Here is a 23,260-nt window from a genome sequence, read left to right as displayed (position 1 = left end):
TGGCACGCGGCCCATTAGGGTAATCTGCTGGCAGGCCGCGAGACATTTTGTTTACATTGACCATCCGCAGGCACAGCCCACCACAGCTCCCAGTGGCTGCAGTTCACCGTTCCCGGGCAATGGGAGCTTTAGGAAGCAGTGGCCAGCATGTCCGTTGTCTACATTAGAAAAGTTGCACCAGTTAACTAAATTGATCTAGTTTAATTGGTACAAAACCTTAACATAGACACACGTACAGTACTTTAACCCTTGTTTATATTTGGTTTTAACTTAAATCAGAAACTAAAATGGAATCAAATGAAATACGTTTTAAAAATCAACCTGGTTATCTTACTTAAGCTAAGCAATTTTAAGCAAGGGTTAAACTAGTTTAAGTTTATGGAGTTTACATTGGTCTAACTAGATCATTTAAAATTTAGTTAAACTGGTCACTTTGCTAATACAGTTAAGCCATTAGACTGTCAAGTAGTGACAGGCACAGACATGGCACTGAAAAAACAACCAAAAAATAACTTTTGATCTATGTGGAAAAATTAAGGATCACTGAAGGTGTTCATCCACAGAGATAAATATAGTATGCTACAGATACTTAAAATTGTTGAATGGAAAACAAACTAGTCTGAGAAGATTTCATATCAGACAAAGTAAGAATTTTTAGAAGACAAAAAATTAATTAAAGATTAGTCAAATCACTTAACTCTTGATTTCAGTTTTTGTGGTTTTAAAACTGATTAATTTAATTTTAAGTGAGCGATATACAATGCAACAAAGCAAACAAAATTACTATTGCACACTATTACCTTATATGTAATAACGGTCCTTTAAAAATGGTTAACGCCTTCTTTGCATTTTTTGTTTTGGAATCTGTTTTGTCATTCTCGTCTGGTTTGGAAATTTGTTCTACAGAACATACCTGAGTAAAAATAAATGAGAATTATAAAGGAATAAAAAGTATGAGTCACACACATTACAATCATGTAGATATTTCTGCATCAAACATAATGGCAAGATGCTCATTCCGCCAAATTTATATGTTATTGAATCTGTTAATCTTTGAATTCCTTGTAATTTCAATGAATGAACCGCGTATGATGGCTCTGAAATATACGCATACAATCAGGCTTCTAACAAATTACATGTTTTATATGATGCCTCATAGCTTGGAGATTTCTTTAAAACTCTGGACATGTAGCTACCCTGAGTTGTTCTAATTTACAAACCACTGGCCTCACTCATCCCTCCAAAGCAAAGCAAAACATTCAAATAAATATTGCAATATAACAATGACTAAATATTATGTTGGACAGATAAAATAAACTAGGATATTGTATTTAATTACATTTCATGGACTTTCTAAACTCATCTTTGTGCATTAGTGTTAAAAATATAAAGCAATCATGAGAATTTTAAAAATGTGATTTGATTAATAAAACTGATGGAAGTATAATGCTGATGTTGCGGAACACTGTAGGCATTGCCCTACAGGTTTTTTTTTTTTTATTTATATTATATTATATTATATTATATATAAAATAAGGTTTTTGTAAAGTATATTAAAAGTGAAAGAAATCCTAGCAATTATGGGGGTGAAAGGGTGTAAGCACCAAGTAATTTTATCTTAAAATTAGTAAAAGAAACACAAACCAAATTATCAAAATTGAGACCTGGGAGAAATAAGAATTAAATAGATGGAATTACTACCTAATTGTTTCTCATGCAATTTATTCAGGAAAAAAAAACTTTCAAAAGATGAATAGCAATTATTAATAATTTCATTATACTAAACTCAGAGGGTAGTCCGACTATTTACCACCAAGAGTTCTCTTTCATGAACTAGGGGATGCCATGTAAATCAATAACTAAACTTGATTTTGAAATAAAGAAAAATGTTTCAGAATTACGATGACAAAAAGAAAACCAAAAAATTAATCAGTCAAGAATGAATATGCAAATAAGTTACAACACATAAAAAGAAAAGTAAATAAATGAATGATACAAGGTATTAATGCTTGAAAAGCAACTTTAAGTATGACATTCTAAACTGAAAGAAAATCAAAATAAAATTCTATTACCTATGTCAAAGGAATAGTATCACAGAAGTGAGTATAAGATTCAAACAGCCATGAAAATCAACACTATTTAAATCGATTACTTCTTGGAACACTAAACATATCAAATGGGTATGTTTCCCATTGAGAGAGACTAATGGTTAAGAAACAGCAACAATTCAATAAACATACTTAAGAACATAGTACCTGAAAACCAAATGTAAATTTAATTAAAGTAAAACTAGGTTACAAAACTATGATTCAACTTAATATCAAGAGTCTCAAACTACTGGTAAATAAAAAATGATAAAATAGGATAATACACTTGAAAGTAATCCCAATTTAAACAAGGATAGTTAAACAACTAGTGATTCTTAATTGTGTTTTAAGAAACTACAGTTCGAGGACTAATCATAGATTTTAACAAGGTAAATACAAGGTCACGTGACAATTACAGCTCAACGTTACATATTGTTATATACATATGCCTAGCTGAAGATTACAACGATATGCAAGGTTTCAGAGGGGTAGCCGTGTTAGTCTGTATCAGTAAAAACAATGAGGAGTCCTTGTGGCACCTCAGAAACTAACCAATTTATTTGGGCATAAGCTTTTGTGGGATATAACACACTTTATTAGATGCATGGAGTTGAAAATACAATAAGCAGATATAAATATACAGCACATGAAAAATAGGAGTTGTCTTAGCAAATAGGGGGTCAGTGCTAACGAGGCCAATTCAATTAGATGGATGTAGCCCATTCCCAACAGTTGACGAGAAGGGGTCTTTATTCAGGCCTAATTTGGTGGTGTCAAGTTTGCAAATTAATTCCAGTTCTGCAGTTTCTCATTGAAGTCTGTTTTTGAAGTTTTTTTGTTGAAGAATGGCGACTTTTAAGTCTGTTATTGAGTGTCCAGGGAAACTGAAGTGCTCTCCTACTGGTTGTTGAATGTTACAATTCTTGACTTGACAATTCTTGACACCATCAAATTAGGCCTGAATAGAGACTGGGAGTGGCTGAGTCACTACAAAAAATAATTTTCCCTCTCTTAATACTCACACCTTCTTGTCAACTACTGGGAATGGGCCACATCCACTTTGATTGAATTGGCCTTGTTAGCACTGACCCCCCACTTGGTAAGGCAACTTCCATCTTTTCATGTGCTGTATATTTATACCTGCTTATTGTATTTTCCACTCCATGCATCTGATGAAATGGGTTATATCCCATGAAAGCTTATGCCCAAATAAATCTGTTTGTCTCTAAGGTGCCACAAGGACTCCTAGTTGTTTTAACAATATGGAAGAAGTTGAGGTTCCAGTAACTTCATACATATAACACGATTGTTACAACAGCACAAAGTGGATACTTTTGCCTATTAATGTCACAACACAGAACTAAATGATTAATTTGGTGGCAGGGGCTAAAGCATTTAGGAAGCGTATAAGGTGAAAGCTAAAATTAGAAAAGCAAAAATTTGGTAAGCTTGAGTTAGGTGCAATGAGGTGCCTTTGTCATTCAGTTTATTTGCATGAGGGATTCTCTATATGAAGGTATATTTTGTCACAGACAAAACACACACAAAGTGTAAGCATGGACAAAACATGATAATTTGGGAATCCATCCAACTTTTGAATTCTTTTTTGACATTATGGATTATGAAATGTTCTTATTAAAATTGCTACATCATGAACGCTTCACTTTATGAGGATCCACCACTGCTGTCAGAACATGCACCAGGTGCACTACTGAGGAAAAAAGGAAGGTATTTAAGGCTAATGATGGGGCAAAAGTTATGCAAAAGAGAAACTGCATCCCAAGGGAAAAGCTACTTCCTCCTCCATTTGAGGGGAGGGTTGTGGTGGTGTTTTTTTTTTTTTTTTTTAAACAGTGGGTCGCTACCAGGAGACAGAACAAAGAAAGCAGCTGAGTAGGAGGGGTTTAAATAAGCAAAACACAAAAGAACAGAAGTCAGATTGGAAAAGGAAGCATTGGGCAGGAGGAGAGAGCAAAGTCACAGAAAATGGGAAGGATTCTCTGAGGGAGAAGCCATCCAACATGTGACTGCCTGCATGAAGCAGCGAAACTGCCTGCTTTACTGGGCAGAGACGGCCCCAAGGAACTCTGACACAAGCCCAAAGAATGTTCTGGAGTGGTGAGGAAATTAAGGGAAAGGCACGTACAGAGTTTTGTTTTGTAGACGTGTACTCTCTTGCCCTTTATATGATTAAGAGCAGTTGCATTGGGCTATAGCTACGCTACAAGCTGGGGTGTGACTCACAGCTCACGTCCGCACTTATGCTAGCTAGTGTGAGTATAAATAGTAGTGTAGCCACAGTAGCATGGGCAGTGACAGTAGCAATACAGCTTAGCCATGCCAAGCTGTACCTTCACTGCCGTGGCTATGCTACTATCTATACTCGCGCTAGTTCATGCGCGCTAGCCTGAGTATACATACACAAGCTGAGAACCACACCCCTAGCTTGTAGCGTAGATGTAGCTTTAGATACTAGGCAAATTGCCAGTTTGTGCTGAATGCTTACAACTACTATGTTGCCTCTTAAGAGAGTTAAACTAAACCAGATGCTTCACACCTTTGGGGTGGAGTTTTGGGAGCGGGTGTATTTAAGTATGGGAGAGTCCGAAGGGTCAGTGACTTGCCCAGAGGAGGTAGGCAGCTGGGCAGTGGGTTCCAGCTCTGAGAAGGGGATGCTAGATGGAAGGTCTGTGCTCTGAGAGTGTGCCTAGGGACCCCAAAAGTGGGGCAGTGGCTGGACTCCCCCATTTAGGCTCTAGAAGATTGGAATCCAGGGACAGAGTCTTAAACTCCCTTCACTGTAGTCTGCTGGGTGGCCAGCAAGAGCGTGTCTGACCGGATCTACGGCAGAATGGTGGCAGTGCTTGGGATTAGTGTAGTAGTATAAGAAGCTTTTAAAAACACTTTTGCAAGGGACTTCACTTCTGCTGTTAGTCTGAAAGCCAGGAGCAGATCTTTTAATTGCCTTGGGTAAAAATAGTTGCCAAATATGAATTAGGAACAGCTCAAGAAAGAGCAGATTCTGAGCCTGTGTGCACAGTGAGGTCTGGCTTCTGCTGATCAGAAAAATTGGAATTGGTGGCCACACTGCATACATATATCATGGGATGGATGGGGCAGCTGCTCCAAGCCAGGGGCAAGACTAGATCCCCTTTTTCCCTCCTAGAGGGTAGGCAGGTAACCAAAGAGATGGTGCCACAGACTGTTCCCAAGATGGTCGATAAGATGTAATGGTGATGGCGAGAAGCCCAGAGCTGTGGAGGCTGGAGTGAAGACTGCTTATGAAGGAGAGACAGATGGCGTTGATGGCACTGCTGCACTCCCGTGCCTGGAGGAAGGATGGACACACGCCCAAAGAAGGCTCTGGAGTGGTGAGGAAACTGAGCAAGGAAAGGTGTGTACAGGCTATTATTTTGGGGATCTGTACTCTTGTGTGCTTTATATAATTAAGCAAAAGAGCAGTTGTGTTAGACTTTGGGCAAAGTGTCAGTGTGTGCTGAATGCTTTACTACTACCATGTTGCTTCCAGAAAGTTAAACTGTAAGCCAGATGCTTCAGACCTTTTGGGCGGAGTTCTTGGAGAAAGTGTGTTTACGTATGGGACTGTCTGACGGGTCAGCAATGTGCTCAAAGAGGCTAGGAACCTAAACAGCGGGTGCCAGCATTCAGAAGATGCCAGATAGAAGGTCTGTGCCTGAGTGTGCCTACAGACTTGGAGACTGGCTATATTCCCATTTGAGAGGCTTAAAACACCCAGAGATCCAGGGACACAGAGGTTTTGATTCCTCCACAGCAGTCCAGTGGGCGGCCAGCAAGGGGGCACCTGACCAGATTTGTGACACAAAGTTGATATGCAGAGAAGTAAAGTAATAATACCACAATGCTGTTTCTATTTGAAATAAACAAAGGTAAACCAGTAATAAGTTACCACACAAAAATAGAAATGAGGTGAGTATGGAGCATGAGGTATTCACACATGCTATTAACTCTTTAGTGAGAAATACACAACACAATTAAGATCAGTATACAAAAGTATTCTAGATTTTATAGCACACACAAATTAAGTGAAGTGAGGTTAGAAGGGTGCTTTTCTTGTACACACACACACACACACACACACACACACACACACACACACACTCTAATGGTCACAGAGGGAGAGATCTGAGGATTTCTTCAACGAGCAAGTAATCATACACACTTGCAGATGCATCACAGCTGCTGGGAGTGAGTGAAAGTCACATACAGTGGAGGAAAACAAAAAACAAACAAAAACAGTGATTTGAGTATATTAATCAGTTTTTAGTGGTCCTTACATTTAGGGATTAATTTTAACGGGACAAAAGTTAACCAACAAACTCTCACAAAGATATGACACAGGATAGTTTCAGATTTTAGGCAGCACACAGCAAGACAATTCTGAGTTCAAGATTAATTCTTTAAACAACAACAAAATAACTTTAGTAAGCTAGGTGATGATTAGATCAGCCTGAACATATAAAAATGCAAATATAATATCTTCCTACCATTACAGGGCTATCTAGATGAAAAACAGACAATTGAATCAAACTCTATAGCAATTTAGTTACAAGGTGTTAGGTTTAATTCCTGTAACAGTCCAGTTATGGTTCTTAGAAGATTGCAAATGTTAAGGCTACTTCAGTGCTCTTTTCTTTCCTGTTCCTAGTGTAATCTTGCTTGATATTTATTTGGAATCAGGTACTTCAGTAGCATCCATGGAAGTTAAGTTTATTAATTTGGTATATTTCAATATTTAAATCCCATCAGCACAAAGGTCTGGATTTAAAGAAACAAAGGTCTGAACTTCAGAAGAGTTCAGTATTCTAGAAAGGCAATCAATACCTTTGTTCTTCAAGGCCAAATTCTGACTTCCTTCAAAGCACAGAAATTCCTATGGTATCTCAGAGAGAAATATTAATTGTCAAATCATACCCTGCCATCTGTTATCAGAGGAGTATTTTGGTGCGGTGGTGATCTTTTCTTGGCATATTTGCTCTTTAGGAAAGCTCTCTCTTTCCCAAGGCTGCTTATAGTTATGACTTTGGACTTTCAGGTCCAAAACCCAAGTTCTTGTTCATAAAGGATTCTGGTTAAAGAAAAATCACTCTCTCTTGGGAGAGTGGAATCAAAAATTGAGCATTTCTCACAGGAAGCAGGGAGACTTATCTGAATCAGGACTGAAGCGATGTGTTCAGGACTTTTGGACCTTTCAATGAAGACTCACCCTCGGGATTGCCTAAAGACAAAAAACTCCTCAACTGTACTTAGCATCTCTTTTCATACATTAATATTCCATTCAGCTGTAACGGTGGGCTAGCCCAGCTCTAAAAGGATTCAGTTTATTGATACTACCAGTGCAAATACAGTACAGAACTACTAAAAGAAATAAAGGAAAAGTTTAAAAAAAGATTTGACAAGGTAAGGAAACTGTTTTTGTGCTTATTTCATTTAAATTAAGATCGTTAAAAGCAGCATTTTTCTTGTGTGTAGTAAAGTTTAAAAGCTGTATTAAGTCAACGTTCAGTTGTAAACTTTTGAAAGAACCACCATAACATTTTCCTATATTTTGTTGTAATTTGGTGACGAAGTTTTCCTTCATTTTGAAATTTTAAAGTTTATTCTTTCTTCTTTCACTTAGCAGTAATTTGGGAAGAGTTTATCCCATCTTTCAAGCGTAGGAAGGTATTCTCAATTTGATTCTAATTTTAAACAACTTCCAGGTTCATTATAAAATATCCTAATTTCCAACTATTAAAATATTTTAGCTATTCTAGGCACTATACTTGATAACAGTAGTAAAAACAAACAAGAAATCTATTTCTAAAACTAATATTGTCTAATTCACAACTTTTATTCTCAAACTTTGCACAACATTCCTAGTGCTGAAATGTTTATTCACATACTTACAATCACTTATGCTAATAACTTGAGTATAATCCTAAAGGGATAAGAATATTTACTTACAAATATAAGGATTATAACAAACTTCATTCTATACAAGTTGGTTTTATTATAAGAAAGGAATTCAAGTTTATCACCTTGAAACTTAACATAAAGGCTTATTTGGTTTCAATAGTTCCATTCTCAGGATAGCGAACACATTTGTGTAGCAATTCTAATCTCAAAATCTGAGACTCTTTGGTGGAAAACATTTATGTTAAAAAAAAAAATGTAAGGAAGTATAGCAGAAAGTATTTAATTTACAAAGATGGCCCCCAGGATGTCTGGTTGGTTCAGACATAAGGAATTTTTCCAGAAATAAATTTGGAAGGTTCGTTTACGTTCAGATATCCTACAGTTTATGGTCTTATCCTTCCTTGGTAGCATCATGTTATTACTTCTCCATAGCTAACAGGAGCAGTATTTACCTCAGTATGGAGCTTAAATTACAGCCTTTTTGAGAGCTTGTATGCAACTTTTTAGGAGATGGATTAATATATTTATTTTAGGATTAAACCTAAACATCTGCTGGGCTACATCTTACTTTCCAATTTGGTTAACATATTAGTTCAATATCACAGATTATCCAAAGGGTCAGAGTAAGAATTTAAGAAAAAAAAAAAAAAGGGCTGGGGGTGGGGAGTAAGAAGGAGTGAATTAACCTTTCTTTAGACAATGGAATGCTGAAGGTGTTAAATGAGGACCACGTGATGTCTTTCCTTACAACCATATGTTTCTCTTTGAAAGTAACTGAAAAGACTCAGTTACACAAAAAAGGAAGAAGATAATAAACCAAGTCTAACATCCACAATTCATCTGCAGGTAACTGTGGCCTGAAACTCAGGACAGGCCTCTGGTTTGGTTCAATGGAGGATTCAAAAGTTAGCTGTTCCGTTATACCATTACATTATAACTTCTAAGTACAAAAATATCAAAATTGCATATTCTGGGGTCAAATTGACCCTTTTCGTATAGCTCCATTACTAGACGATGATGGTAAAACTTAATGATGCACAAAAGACAGAAGTGTTCAAAATAAATTTCTGTTGTTTATTTGGAAAGAAACAGGATGATGTACTCCCATCATATGAGGATGATGAAGTAATTTCCAGTGCATTAGTAACCAAAGAGGATATTGACATCATCTACAAGGGATAAACATTTTAAAATCAGCAGGCCCGAATAACTTGCTCTGAAGAGTTCTAAAAGAGTTGGCTGAGAAGATCTCTGGCCTGCTGATGTTAATTTTTTATTAAACTTTGGAATACTGGGGAAATTCCAGAAGATTAAAGAAGTGGTGAATCTAGTGCCAATATTCAAACAAAGTCAGCAGAATGACCCAGGTAACTATCAGCAGGTTAGATTGACATAAATCCTTAGTAAAATAATAGAAAAGCTGATAGGACGTTGAATTGATAAAGGATATTAATATGATTAATGCCAGTCAACGGGATTTTATGGAAAACAGGTCCTGTCAAACAAACCAGATTTCATTCTTTGAGATTACAAGTTTGGTTGATAAAGGTAATATACATAGACTTTTGCAAGACATTTGATTTAGTACCATACAACATTCTAACTAAAAAATGAACATTATAAAATATCAGTAGAGTATACATTAAATGGATTAAGAACTGGCTGTGGAAGTAGTGTGTTTTTAGTAGGGTTCTACAAAGACTAGTACTAGGTCTGATGCTAGTCAACATTTTCACTAATGGTCTGGAAGTAAATAGAAAGGTATTGCTGATAAAATATGCAGATGACAAAGATTGGTGGAGTGGTAAATAATAAGGAGAAGATAGTCAGACAATCAACCAACCTGTATCAACTGGTAGACTCGGCCCATTTGAACAAAATGCATTTTTAACACATCTGAATGTAAAGTTACAGATCTAGGAATAAAGAATGCAGGACATACCTACAGAATAGGGGACTGTGTCCTGGAAAGCAGTGACTCTGCAAAAAAGGATTTAGGGGTCACAGTGGACAAGCAACTATATATGACCTCCCAGTGCGTTGGCAAAATGGACTAAAGTGATCCTTGGATACATAAACAACGGAACAAGTGAGCAGGAGTAGGGAAGTAATTTTACCTCTGTATACTGCATTTGTGAGACCAATATTTGAATACTGCATATAGTTTCAGTGTCCATGTTTTAAAAAGGATGTTGAAAAATTTGAGAGTGGGCAGAAAAGAGCCACAAAAATGATTGGGAGGCTGGAGAAAATGACAAAGCGAGAGACTTAAAGAGTGCAGCCTCACTTATCAAGAAGAAGACAGATCACTTGATTACAATGGGGACAAAATGTCAGGTATTAAAGGATTCTAATCTAGTAGAGAAAGGCATAACAAGAATCAATGGCTGAAAGCTGACACCAGACAAATTCAAATTAGAAATTAGGCACATATTTTTTAACATGAGGGTAATTGACCACTGGAACACAATCTACCAAGGGAAGCGGTGGATTCTTCAACTCTTGCCATCTTCAAATCAAGACTGGATGTCTTTCTGGAAGATATGTTTTAAGCCAAACACAAGTTACTGGGCTCAACACAGGGATAACTGGACTACATTTAAGGGCCTGTGATAGAGAGGAAGTCAGAGTAGATGATCTAATGGTTCCTTCAGACCTTAAATTCTATGAATCTCCCTTATTAATTTGGCTGGCCAAGTTTTAAAAATACCTTAATTAAAAAAGAAATTGCTCCATATGTTTCAAAATCTGACCAAATATTAAAATACTAATTCAAACTGAAAATTTTTGTACTATAAAATTAAGAATATTAAACATACACGATACAAGAAATTAGTAAATTCATATTCTGATTCAGAAGTTATGGCAACAACAGTGAATTCCAGATTTTGGACTATAGTAGCTATTTTTCAAGAACAATACTAATGGACAAAGTTTACATTTCCCATAGGCACTCACTATGTATTCCTTGCCCCCCGACACTGGAATGAATTCTGCACAGGTGTAAGGTTACAGCCACATAGATCAGATTGCAGGATTCAGGGCTTTACTTTGTTTTGTGACCATATCAAGATTAACTGGAGTTTGTGTAACTAATAAGATAAATAAAAACATAATACTGCTCTAGACAGTAGCTCTCAATAGCATGTTTTCAATTGTTTATTTAGTATTCCCTCTCCTCAGGAGCTGATTAAAACATCTATTGAGAAAACTAGATATCTGGTATTAAAAATCAATACAATGGTTGCCCCGAGGGAAGTATAAAAAACTGACTATAACTCTAGAGAAACCTAACTTTTTAGGGATAAAGTTAAAATATTTTTTTAAAATTTTCACATTGTACATTTAATGGAGCAATACCAGAATAAAACAGATACTAGATTTTTGTGTGTGTACTGTAATCCATCCATGATAGTGAAGCTAGTCTTTAGGGTTTTACTGGGTTTTCACTGTAAGTGGCAAAGACATCCAACTACAACAGACTGTAAAAAATCTGCCATAAAAAATAAACCATGTCCAACTTTTCATATTTTCGTTCCTTCTTAGCCTTTAGAGTTAATGGATACCTTTTTCACATTGAGAATTTGCTCTTCACTGGATTCTCCAGCCTCCTTGCTGTCTGCTTCCACCTCCTCTTTACTTTCAGTTTCATCTTCAGTAGTAATAGGTCCATTTTCACATAATGGAGTTTGAAAATCATCATCAACCAATGGAGGGTAACTGTACTTGAAAGTATCCTAAAATACAAGGGTATTTAATTCACGTGTGTATCAAAAGGAAGGAAAAGTGATTTCACTAGCATAATTAAAATACAGATCTTATCAGGATTTTTTTTTAGTCCTTTTACATATTTCATTTATACATTTTAAGTTCCATTCGACCCATGGGCAAAAAGTTGATGTTGGGTTTTGCCCTATATAATAATCAAATATGATAATCATCTAACACAGCCACTAATTTATAGCTAGTGGCAATGTTTACATATTCCTAAAGAGATTGCAGAATTTGTTCTGAGTTGAAATTTGGTATTGAAAAATCTTAGGAGGGTTGCGGGGGAGAATTAAACCAAATTTTGTTTCTACATTACACGGAGGCAAACTTAAAACAAAATAAGAAAAAACAGTGGCTCTTCAGATGTTTTTTGTACTTCTGTAACTTTATAACAGCTTTGGTTTTAAAAAAAATCATGTAGACAGTTAGTCCATGATTTGGATTTGTAAAAAATAAAACAGCCTATTTATTAATGTTTAAAGAACTAGCATTATACATGTGCATTACCTATTTTAATACAGGCTTTTAGTCCATATCACACACACTATACATGGATTATAGTTAAGGCTAAGATTTTGTAATGGTTATTTTTAGTAAAAGTCAGGGACAGGTCATGGGCAATAAACAAAAATTCACAGAAGCTGTGACCTGTCTGTGTCTTTTGCTGCTGCATCTCTGTGGTTTAATATATGGAGATATACCTATCTCATAGAACTTGAAGGGACCCCGAAAAGTCATTGAGTCCAGCCCCCTGCCTTCCTTAGCAGGACCAAGTACTCATTTTTGCCCCAGATCCCTAAGTGGCCCCCTCAAGGATTGAACTGACAACCCTGGGTTTAGCAGGCCAATGCTCAAACCACTGAGCTATTCCTCCCCCGAGAGCTATCCCTCCCCCCGCCACCTTGGTGGCTGGGAGCTGTGGGGTTTCCCCTCTGCCTGCAGCAGCTGGAAGCTGCCACCCCTCCCCTTTCCCCCCCGTCCTCGGCGGCTGGGAGCTGCAGGGTGACAATATTTCCCAAAGAAAAAACAGGGCACCCCCAGTGCTTGCCCAAGGCATCCCCCTCTCCCTGCACAAGGCTGTCACCCGTCGCTAGAACTCTGAGAAGGGCCCCCTCAGGAGTCTGTCACCTGTCGCTGGAACCCTGCCAGGGCCCTGCTGACTACCAGCTCCAGAGTCCCACAGCCCCTGGGGCTGAAGCAGAGAATGTCACCGAGGTCTCAGAAAGTCACAGATTCTGTGACTTCCATGACCTCCGTGACATAAACGTAGCCTTGATTATGGTGGATAATTTTTAAAAAGGAGAAAGAAGGCTGGGAAAGTGTACTAATCTAAACACCATGTTGAACACATCTAGGCCATGTCTATGTTGAGGAAATTTATTAAGAAGTTCATACTGGTTCAAATGGTGGTAAAAACAGGGTCAGTCATGGGATTTCACCTACACTGCACCTCCAACCAATTTTAACACTGGTTGAACTGATTTTTTGGGTCAATTTCCCCAGTTCATAGATTCCTGTGAACCACAGGTTCAAGAGCCACCAGAAGGTACTTAAAGGCAGGCTGCTCAAAAAAGTTTCAGAGGTTCCTCTTGCTCTGCTTCAAAGACTTGGAAGAGGTGGAAACAAATAGCTTCCAAACATGTAAGAGTAGCCAATTCCAATGAAAGAGAAAGTTTTTGGGAAGCAAGGACTAATACATGACTTGATTTTAAACGTTCAAATTCGTTATGCTTTGATCTTTCCAGAGAACTAGTATGTAGGACAGTTCTGAACAAAAATGATATAAAGTTAGAGGATTTCCTCACTAACTGCTTACCACTGTTTTGTTTTGTGACTGTGGCACGTATTTTATTTATGATTTAACAAAATTTGTTTAAAAAGACACTGCAATCAAGATTTCAATTAAATAAGGTCCCAAGCTTTTAAACAATGAAGCCTTCAAAATGTAAATGAAATGCTATGGTTCATCATTATGATTTCCCCACCCCTGTTGATGCTGACCACCAGAATTCCTATGTAGCAGCAAGCCTTTTTACCCACGTATGCCAGGGGAGAGAGATATGGGAAGCAGATGACAGCAGAATCGTCACTTTCTACACACTCTCAGTTTCAGCATCTCCCTCAGCACCCAGAAAACACTCAACCACCCCTCTTCAATCTCTGGGCAGCTACTACTTCTCACTCCTTGGGAAATGATTCCTTTTGGATGTTTCTTGCAGGTACTGAGAAGAGGATCCAGAGAGACATCCTGCCCCTGCAGGAGTTTAGGAAAGCGAGTCCCTCATACTTCCATACCCTTGAATCCAAGGAACAGAACCCCCACACCTCATTCCAGCAGCTATCTTGTCTCAAGAGGGTCCCTCAGATAACCCTCTGGTGTGTTTTTCTTTATTGGCGTATTAATATTCAAATATATGTTGCAGAGGGGAAGGCAGATTGTCATTGCCTATCTCCATCTCTTCTGCAGAGAGAAAAGGTGATGCCATCTCCCTCTATGGCAGTGGTATTACTTTTACCCTGCTTGGGATTAAAAAAATTATTAAAGGAAAGTTACAAAGTTTAAGGGAAAAGGATAGGAAATCACAGAATTAATTACACCGCTACCTCGATATAACGCAACCCGATATAACACGAATAAGCAGTGCTCCGGCGGGGCAGGGCTGCGCACTCCGGTGGATCAAAGCAAGTTCGATATAACGCGGTTTCACCTATAACGCGGTAAGATTTTTTTGGCTACTGAGGACAGCGTTATATCGAGGTAGAGGTATCCTTTTATTAGCTTGGTGACAAATTTATGCCCCTTACACAAGTTGCTTATCCTGCATCAGCATTTAGACTGCACTATAATGTGATAAATAGGGGTGTGTAAAAGCTGACAATAATACAGTACTGGAGTGCAGTATAACCAGTTGGGCTTTACCTTCCTTTTAAAGAAGTTGCCAAGTACGCCAGGGGTTTTAGGACACTTGAGATGAGGGGCAACAGAAGGAGCTAGAAAGGGCAGAAGGCCAGAGAAAGGATTGGAGGGTCTTCATTCAATCATGGCTTTGGAGGGATGTGAGAAACAGCAGTTGTATGCCCTCAAAACCCCCTTTTTCCTATTCACACTATTAAAATTCCCAAAATGAAGTCACTAAATTAGGGTTGCAGAATTACTTCCTACCTTACAAAAAGAGCTATGAAAACTTTTTTAAAACTAACATACAAAAATTTGAAAATCATCAGTTGAGATTTTTAATAGAACTTAAATCATTAACAGTTAATTTGTAAGTTTATTATTATCAAATGGACACTCAGATACTTATCTGAAAAATGCTAGCTGGCTCTACTACAGTGTGTAATCGTGCAATTTATATGCACTCAAAAATTGCATGAAGATATTAATCATTACAAGGTATTTTAAAATTTCAATATACTTACAATTCCACCCATGTAGGCAGGCAGATACTCTGCACTGATGTATTCCTGCACTTCATTCTTGTTTGCAAACTTCAACATGCTTATCGCATCTGGACCAAGCCAACCCTTCACAATTTTAAAAGCAGCTAGACAAAAAAATAATAATACATAAACTGCCTGAAACAAATACTGCAGTTTTATCTGCCATTGATAGCATGTAAATAAATGCTCATAAAATATTAGGCTAAGTACGGAATTCAGTGAAATAGCTAGATATCCAGCTAGGGTTTCTTTACCCGTTATAAAACGTCCCACTAGGCAAAGAGCACATGCACGTACCAGGATTTTGCGGTATAAAAAAAAGAATATAAATACCCTGTGTGCCTGCCCCACCCCACTTCCCAAAGCAGTACCCCTCTACACCTAGAAACCTCATTTGGATGTGTGCTCCAAAACTGAGAAGAGGCTCGGTGAAGGCAATATATTTGGGCAACAAAAGTTATTGTTGGTAAGTAGTCAGTTTGTAACATTGTTTCCCCAGTGCCCCACTGCAGGAGACTAGCTCCTTGAACAGCAACTGAAGTACTGTTCACTGAAAATAAGCATCTAGTCTTGTCAAGGGCATAGTGACTTGTGAAGGGGTGTACTGAACTTCATGCAGCAGCTCTACCCTAGGTAAAGGCCAGGACCTCTGCTTATGAAAGGGATCTCTGAAAAGGAAAGGAGGAATGGTATTTGGCATGGTTTCTTACTGGAAAAAGTAGCACAGTTCAAAAGTAGCATCAGGACATATGCTACACATGAAAAAAAAAATGCAACAAACAATCCCAAAGTAGTAGGGTAAAAAGAGGATCTTCATCCTCTATAGCTGGTTTGGAATTCTCCACTGTATCCTCAAATTTGCCTAGAGTGCAACACCGGTTTTTGCAAAGGTGGCTGAAATAGGGGAAGAAGTGAGGCTTCTGGAGAATTCCGCAAGACTTTCGGTGTCTGATGGTAATTTGCTCCTGAGGATTGCTGGAAATGTCCTCTATGAACCTAAAGCAAGCTGGCTCAAATTCCATGACCCAGACACTAACATGATTACTTACATCCTTCCCAAGACCTCATCAAGCTATGAACTGAAGCAGTGACAGATCAAAGACTAAATATTTAGCCCTCTTGAATATCAGACCAGTAATTTATTTTGGAGAGGAAAGGGAAGGTGGAGGGAGAAGTGGGTAAGTTCCCAATTTTGGGTGGGAGAAGAGTTGGGAGAATGAAGCATTTCTCGGGCAGGTTTGTTGTTTTAAATGGTAGCAGTTTTAACCTGTTTAATGTAAAACTAAAAGAGTCTTAATAGAGATGGACTGTGCACATGCAGCAAAAGGGTAATTTTTATAGCTATGTGCGCATGTGCAATATAGAGGAATAAAACACGTCTACCCAGTTTGTTGACTAGGCTGATTACTGGTGTACACGTACACCGCTATCTCGATATAACACCACCCGATATAACATGAAGTCAGATAGAACGCGGTAAAGCAGTGCTCCGGGGGGCGGGGCTGCGCACTCCGGTGGATCAAAGCAAGTTCAATATAAAGCGGTTTCACCTATAACGCGGTAAGATTTTTTGGCTCCCGAGGACAGCGTTATATCGAGGTAGAGGTGTATCAGCATAGATATATATGGCAATTATCAATGTCATGCATATACCCTAACCAGCATAACGCACTATTTGGATTTCGCCATAGCAGAAAAACATTTACCAAGCCTAGCAAGTCTGGACCTGGAGTGGATTGGGGTTCAGGAAACCAAGAAAATGGATGCTTCAAGAAGTAATCTGCATATTAAGGGCTTCCAAGATATGAACGTGGCGGAGGTGGATGCAGGTCTTGATCTGCACTTTGAAGAAGACTATTTATTTAATCTTTGAGTCACAGCACAACATGCCAGGAAGCTGCACACTAAAGCATTCAATGCCCTAATAATTGACAAATGTCAAGTACCATGTGCTTAACTAAAAGAAGAATTTGGCCTATGCATTAATTATATATTTCTATATACACACACACACACACACACACACACACCCCACAACATTAAAAACATTTTATAACCCCCCCCCCTCCAAAAATCAGTTTATGTTTGAATTAATATATCAGAACAGGGCTTTTTAAACTTATTACAGAAAATTACAAATATTTTTAGTTTACTTTAACTTACCATTCATTATCCATGGCATTTCAAAGATCACTATCTTTGCTGTAAAGACAATAGGAAAAAGAGATAATTGAAATGAAAGATATTATATATTAACAAAAAAAAGAAGGGGAGAAAGCGTTAATATTAGAGGATTATTAAAAGCAGAACACTCAGTTTCCATGCTTACTTTCTTTAGGAAAAAATTAGCTTTCCTCCATTTGTCAAATAATAATCAACGTATACAAAACTATCCCTATGGTAAGATGAACAGAAGTATTAGGAAGCCCATTGGAAACTAAGGCATGTATTGTTTTGGTATACAAAAAAAGGCAAAATTATCCCAAAAGAGTCAGAATAGTTACCCACATCCTGAATTCAAAGAATTCATTTAAATTACTGTATTAAATAATATAATATATGGAGATATACCTATCTCATAGAACTGGAAGGGACCCTGAAAGGTCATCGAGTCCAGTCCCCTGCCTTCACTAGCAGGACCAAGTACTGATTTCGCCAGATCCCTAAATGGCCCCCTCAACGACTGAACTCACAACCCTGGGTTTAGCAGGCCAGTGCTCAAACCACTGAGCTATCCCTCCCCGCCATGGCAGATAAAAGATGCAAATAATATGCACCTTTATTGTAATAACTTTATCATTGTGTGAAATTACAACACTAATTTTTAACAGTTCAAAATACTAGCAACTATAACAGAATGGTACCTTCTATTTTAAGAAATAAAATGCCACTCAAACAGCTAAACTTTAAAACGTTCATAGCTACATTTTCACTTGAAAAAAAAAAAAGAATTTAGAAGTCGTGGAAGAGAAAAATGACAGTATTGGCTGAAGCTTTGTATCTATTCATAATGAAGATTAACATGGACAATGTGCAAGTTTTCCCCCCATACAGCCCCACCAATATGCCTCAACTCTGTCATGGAGGGATCATCTCTGAGATAATGGGGAGAGTCCATTTCCACTCAATCTTTAGCCTCTTGGCTGTTACAGAGTGGCAATTGTCATAGCAGTATCTTCCAACTTTTGGCCAAACAATGAAACTGAAGAGGAAAGGGACAGAAATGGACAAAGAAAGGAGGGCAACAACACAACTATAATATTGACTCTGAAAAAGAATTGGGGGTCATGGTGGACAATCAGCTGAACATGAGCTCCCAGTGCAATGCTGTGGCCGAGAGGGCTAATGGGATTCTTGGATGCATAAACAGGAGGATATCAAGTTGGAGCCGAGAGGCTATTTTACCGCTGTATTTGGCACTGGTGTGACCACTGCTGGAACACTGTGCTCAGTTCTGGTGCCCACAGTTCAAGAAGGATGTTAAAAAATTGAGAGGGTTCAGAGAAGAGCCCAGAAAGATTAAAACGGTGGTTCTCAAACTTTTATACTGGTGACCCCTTTCACGCAGAAAGCCTCTGAGCGTGACCCCCCTTTATAAATATAAAAAGAAGTGTTTTTAATTTAACACTATTACAAATGCTGGAAGTGAAGCGGGGTTTGGGGTAGAGGCTGACAGCTCGCGACCCCCCATGTAATAACCTCATGACCCCCTGAGGGGTCCCGACCCCCAGTTTGAGAACCCTTGGATTAAAGGATTAGAAAACCTGCCTTATGATAGACTCAAGGAGCTACAGCTATTTAGCTATTTAACAAAGAAAAAGTTATGGGTGACTGAATCACATTCTGTAAATTCCTACATGAGGAAACGAATATTTAATAATGCACACGTCAGTCTACCAGAGAAAGATATAATGTGATCCAATGGCTGGAAGTTGAAGCTAGCCAAGTCCAGACTGGAAATAAGGTGTCAATTTTTAAATGTGAGATTAATTAACCATTGGAACAATTTACCAATGATTGTGATGGGTTCTCCCATCACTGACAATTTTTAAACAAAGATTGGATGTTCTTCCAAAAGATATTCTCTAGGTATTATTTGGGAGAAGTTCTATCATGTGATATACAGGAGGGGCATGTCAAACACATATTTCTTGACTTTATTTTGGTTTTACCTTTGCAGTCCACACATGCAAAAAGTAATATTTACAAACCTTTAAAAAAAAAAAAAAAACCCTCTCTCCTTATCAGTTATAAATATTTATATAGTAAAACAACATTGGATAATACAATGTCTATAAAATTGTATCCCCTTAGAAAGGATAATATACATTACTTACAGAGGTAATTAGGATAATAAACTTTAAAACAGTTGATGATGAACCGAATGAAGTCCAAGTCCTAAAATAAAGGCAAATTAATAATAAATGCAGTAGAAATTATAATTTAAAAACAAATTAGATAAAAACTGACTTTTGTAATAAAAAATTTCTGAGATAAGTTCACAATTAAAGAAAAACATAATAAATGTACACAGGGTATATACAGTATACTAAATTTCAAACACTACCCCAACTTCCAATGCAATGCAAGGCCATGATCCTGCAAAGATTTATACACATGCTTAACTCTGTAAGCTGAAAGTAGTTCTAGTGACTTCACTAAGACTACTCGCAGTGCATAAAGTTAAGCACATGTATTAAGTCTTTGAAGAACTGGGGTCTCAGGAAAGGAACAAGAGATTTTCTAAGAACTACAGACTAACAGAAGAAATAAACCTCTGTCTCTAAATGGCAATGTGCTAAGCCTTTCTTACATAGTACAAGCAATGACTTGCACTGAAGTAAGACAAGCAAATTACATACGTTCTGTACATTGGAGGTAAAACGTTTAGGGATAAGAAAATTTTGCCTTTTATCAGGGGTTTTTAGTTCTGTTTGTCTTGATTTCTAATGAAATCATAGTTCACTAATATTTTGAGACAAAAATTAACATTTAAAATTCTATGAACAATCATAGTTCTGCAAAAGATTAAGGAATTAACACTATCTGGTCACTGCTGAAAATTCACAACCCCAACAGAACTCAGAATTTTTTTTGTTAAAACAGGTACATACTTGAGGCACATTGCAACTAAAAAAATGAATAAATAAATAAAATCAATCTTCATAGCTTATGAAGCAGAGCCAAATGGAGATTACTTACTTGCAACCAGAGTTCTTCAAGATGAACATTCACACTCATGAGATGCACTGGCTGGTGCAGATGCAATGGTGAAATCTACTTTTTGCAGTGCCTGTTAGAGCACTCCTGGTCCCTCCCCTCACCATTCCTGAGCATTCCAAGGGCAAGGTGCTTCCTGCCACCTCAGTCCTTTCACAGCTTCTGCAGCGTTAATATCTTATTAGGACTCTGAAGAAAAGGGGAAGGTGGGTCAAGAGTGTTAATATGCAGAGTCCATCCCAAAGAATTCTGGTTAAAAATGTAAGCAACCTCCATTTCTTCTTCATATGTACTCTGCACATTGCCACGCATGGGATACTTTAGTAAGCAGTATGCCTGACTGGGTAGTAGGACTTGAGGGTCTAATTAAGTAAATACAGAAGTGCCCTACCGAATGGAGCATTTGACTCAGATGTCAAATCCAATTAATAGTGTTTTGTAAAGGTCTGAACAGAGCTCAACAATGGGAACATGTCCCTATAGAGGTAGATATTGCTCTAGTTGAGTATGGCCTAACTCCAGCAGAAAGAGGAACTGATGATTTCTGATTATATCTCTGTTCTGTTCACTATCTCAGCCTCTAGATAACAACTGAGCAGAAATATCCTGACCTCTATGGCTTTTAGCATAAGATATAAAAAGTTTTAGGAGAGTGTCAAAATTTTCTTGTTCTATTTAGATAGTAAGCTAAGGTACTTTTATAGCATTTAAAGTATGTAGTTTGGATTATGTTTTATGAGCACGAGGTCTCAGAAAGAGAACCAGCATACTGACTGATTGATTAATATGAAACTCAACAACCACTTTAGGAAGGAATCTAGGATGAGGTCCAAGTACAACTTTATTTTATTGGTCTGTTAAAACAGCTTTTATGATAGCCATTACATCAGCAAGATGGATTAGCAAGTTGTATGTCCCATGACAGACTCACCATTTACTATGTTTCATAAAGATAAAGAGCAATCTGCTATTAGTTCCAAAGGAGGGCTCATGAGCTGTGTCAGGACCAAACTAAAACAGTGTCCTTTACTGGTCAATACATTTTTTTAATTGTGTCACGTGCCAAGAATTTTTTTTTTTTTAAAACTATAATTATGTGATAGGCTGCTACTGCAGCTAAATGCATTCAGAGAAGGTAGCTACAGGTCTAAAGACTTTGAATGCAGTAAATGTTCAAGGATACAATGAATTAGTGCCTGTACAGGATTTATATGTTTTTCCAGCTACCCACTTCACAAATCTACATCACTTATGTTCATAACATTTGCTGCACGTCTAAAGTGCAAGATATTTCAACATCTGTTAAAGCCAATGGAACTAGATGTAGCGAAAGAGGCTTCGGGTGATAAATCCTCCTGTCCTGTTGCAGAAGTATGCCTGGCATCACTGGCATAAGTATGTAGATCCCCTTGGAGAATTGATGAAGGTCTGTATATTACTGTTGTCTCTCACATGAAGGAGCAACTGAGATTATCCTGGCCCACTCACATCTTATTTTTGTAAAACCCTCTGTATAAAAAAGTGTAAAAGAGGAGAAAACACATAACAGGCCCATCCACCAATTCAGAAGGAACACATCCGACATTGGGAGAATGTCTCTCCCGTCTCTCAATTGGAAAAGAGGGCACTTCTTGTTCTGCCTGTGGCAAAGAGACTTATGTCCAGAAACCTCAAAAACATTCAATACATCCTACATTACTGAGTCCTTTAGAGACCATTAATGCACCTGCATCAGATCTCTGCTGAGTTGGCCAGCTTTGTCACTTCCTTGCCTGCTAAGAGCAAGGCAATTGGGTAGATGTTGAAGTGGACACAGCAGTCCCATAACTTGATCATCTCCTTGTACAGTTGAAACAAGTGAGCTCCTCCCTGCTTCTTCAGTTAATATATTGCTGTCTTGTTGCCCATTATGACTTGAATTGCTTTGTTCTGGATGTGAGGTAGTAATGATTTGAGAGCTAAACAGATAGTTCTCAATTACTGTACCCTCATATGTAATATCTTTTCTTGGTAACTCCAATGGTCCCGAACTAAGAGATAGTCAAGTTGCACTCCCTCATCAGTCTTTGAAGCTTCCAAAGTGATTTTCAATTAAGGAGTTGGGGGATTGAAACATGCCTCTTTCAGAACATTCTCTGGGTAGGTCCACTGTGACAGGAGATGAAAGAATTTCTTTAGGGATAGAAATCCTCCTGAAAAATGTCATCTTTGGGTATGTCATAGTTCTGTATCATCCCAATGCTGAACAGGCCTCTTTCTGAGTGTGGAATAAGTTGCGATGCATGTTGCAAGAGCATAAGACCCAACAGATGCAGAAAGAAAGTGATCTTTTGAGAAGGATTTTGATGTAATAGCCATATGGTAGAGAGTAGTTTCAGAAAGCTCTCTATTGACAGGAATGCTCTGCCTACTTGTGAGTCAAGGACTGCTCCTATGAATGGAATCTTTGACTAGGAAAGAGAAGGTTTTTTTTTCCATATCTATCAAGAGTCGTAACCTTCCAAAAGGGAAAATCTAATGTGTATGTCCCTTATAAGGCTCTCCTTTGATGAGGCTTTAAGAAACCAATTGTCTAAGTATCGGGAGACAAAAATACCCTATTGTCTCAAGACAAGCTCCTACTACAAAGAGGAACTTAGTAAAACCCCTACAAGTGGTAGAAAGGCCAAAAGTTAAGACCTTGTATTGAAGATAGTCATGATCAATAGTAGAGATATTTGCAGTGATTTGATCTTCTAGAAATATGTATCCTTTAGATTGAGAGCTACAAACCAATTTAGGGCTGAAAGGGAAGGATAACATGA

At 37.8% G+C, this 23,260-nt stretch overlaps 1 protein-coding gene across 4 annotated transcripts in view; it reads right to left on the bottom strand.

Annotated features, from left to right (window-relative positions):
- LOC113406090 (motile sperm domain-containing protein 2-like) overlaps nt 1-23,260 on the bottom strand; it is a 58,339-nt gene that overhangs the window by 13,866 nt on the left and 21,213 nt on the right. For all 4 annotated transcript variants that reach the window (XM_026648590.2, XM_026648583.2, XM_026648606.1 and 1 more), the window contains exons 6-10: nt 19,574-19,634; nt 17,400-17,438; nt 15,216-15,340; nt 11,591-11,761; nt 801-913 (exon numbers count right to left, since the gene is read on the bottom strand). In XM_026648590.2, the coding sequence (XP_026504375.1) occupies nt 801-913; nt 11,591-11,761; nt 15,216-15,340; nt 17,400-17,438; nt 19,574-19,634 (509 nt within the window). The remainder of the gene's footprint in view (nt 1-800; nt 914-11,590; nt 11,762-15,215; nt 15,341-17,399; nt 17,439-19,573; nt 19,635-23,260) is intronic.

Source organism: Terrapene carolina, unplaced genomic scaffold (assembly GCF_002925995.2).
Source record: "Terrapene carolina triunguis isolate 2854851 unplaced genomic scaffold, T_m_triunguis-2.0 Scaffold22, whole genome shotgun sequence".
Lineage (NCBI taxonomy): Eukaryota > Metazoa > Chordata > Testudines > Emydidae > Terrapene > Terrapene triunguis.
This window is presented reverse-complemented; position numbering and strand designations above follow the sequence as displayed.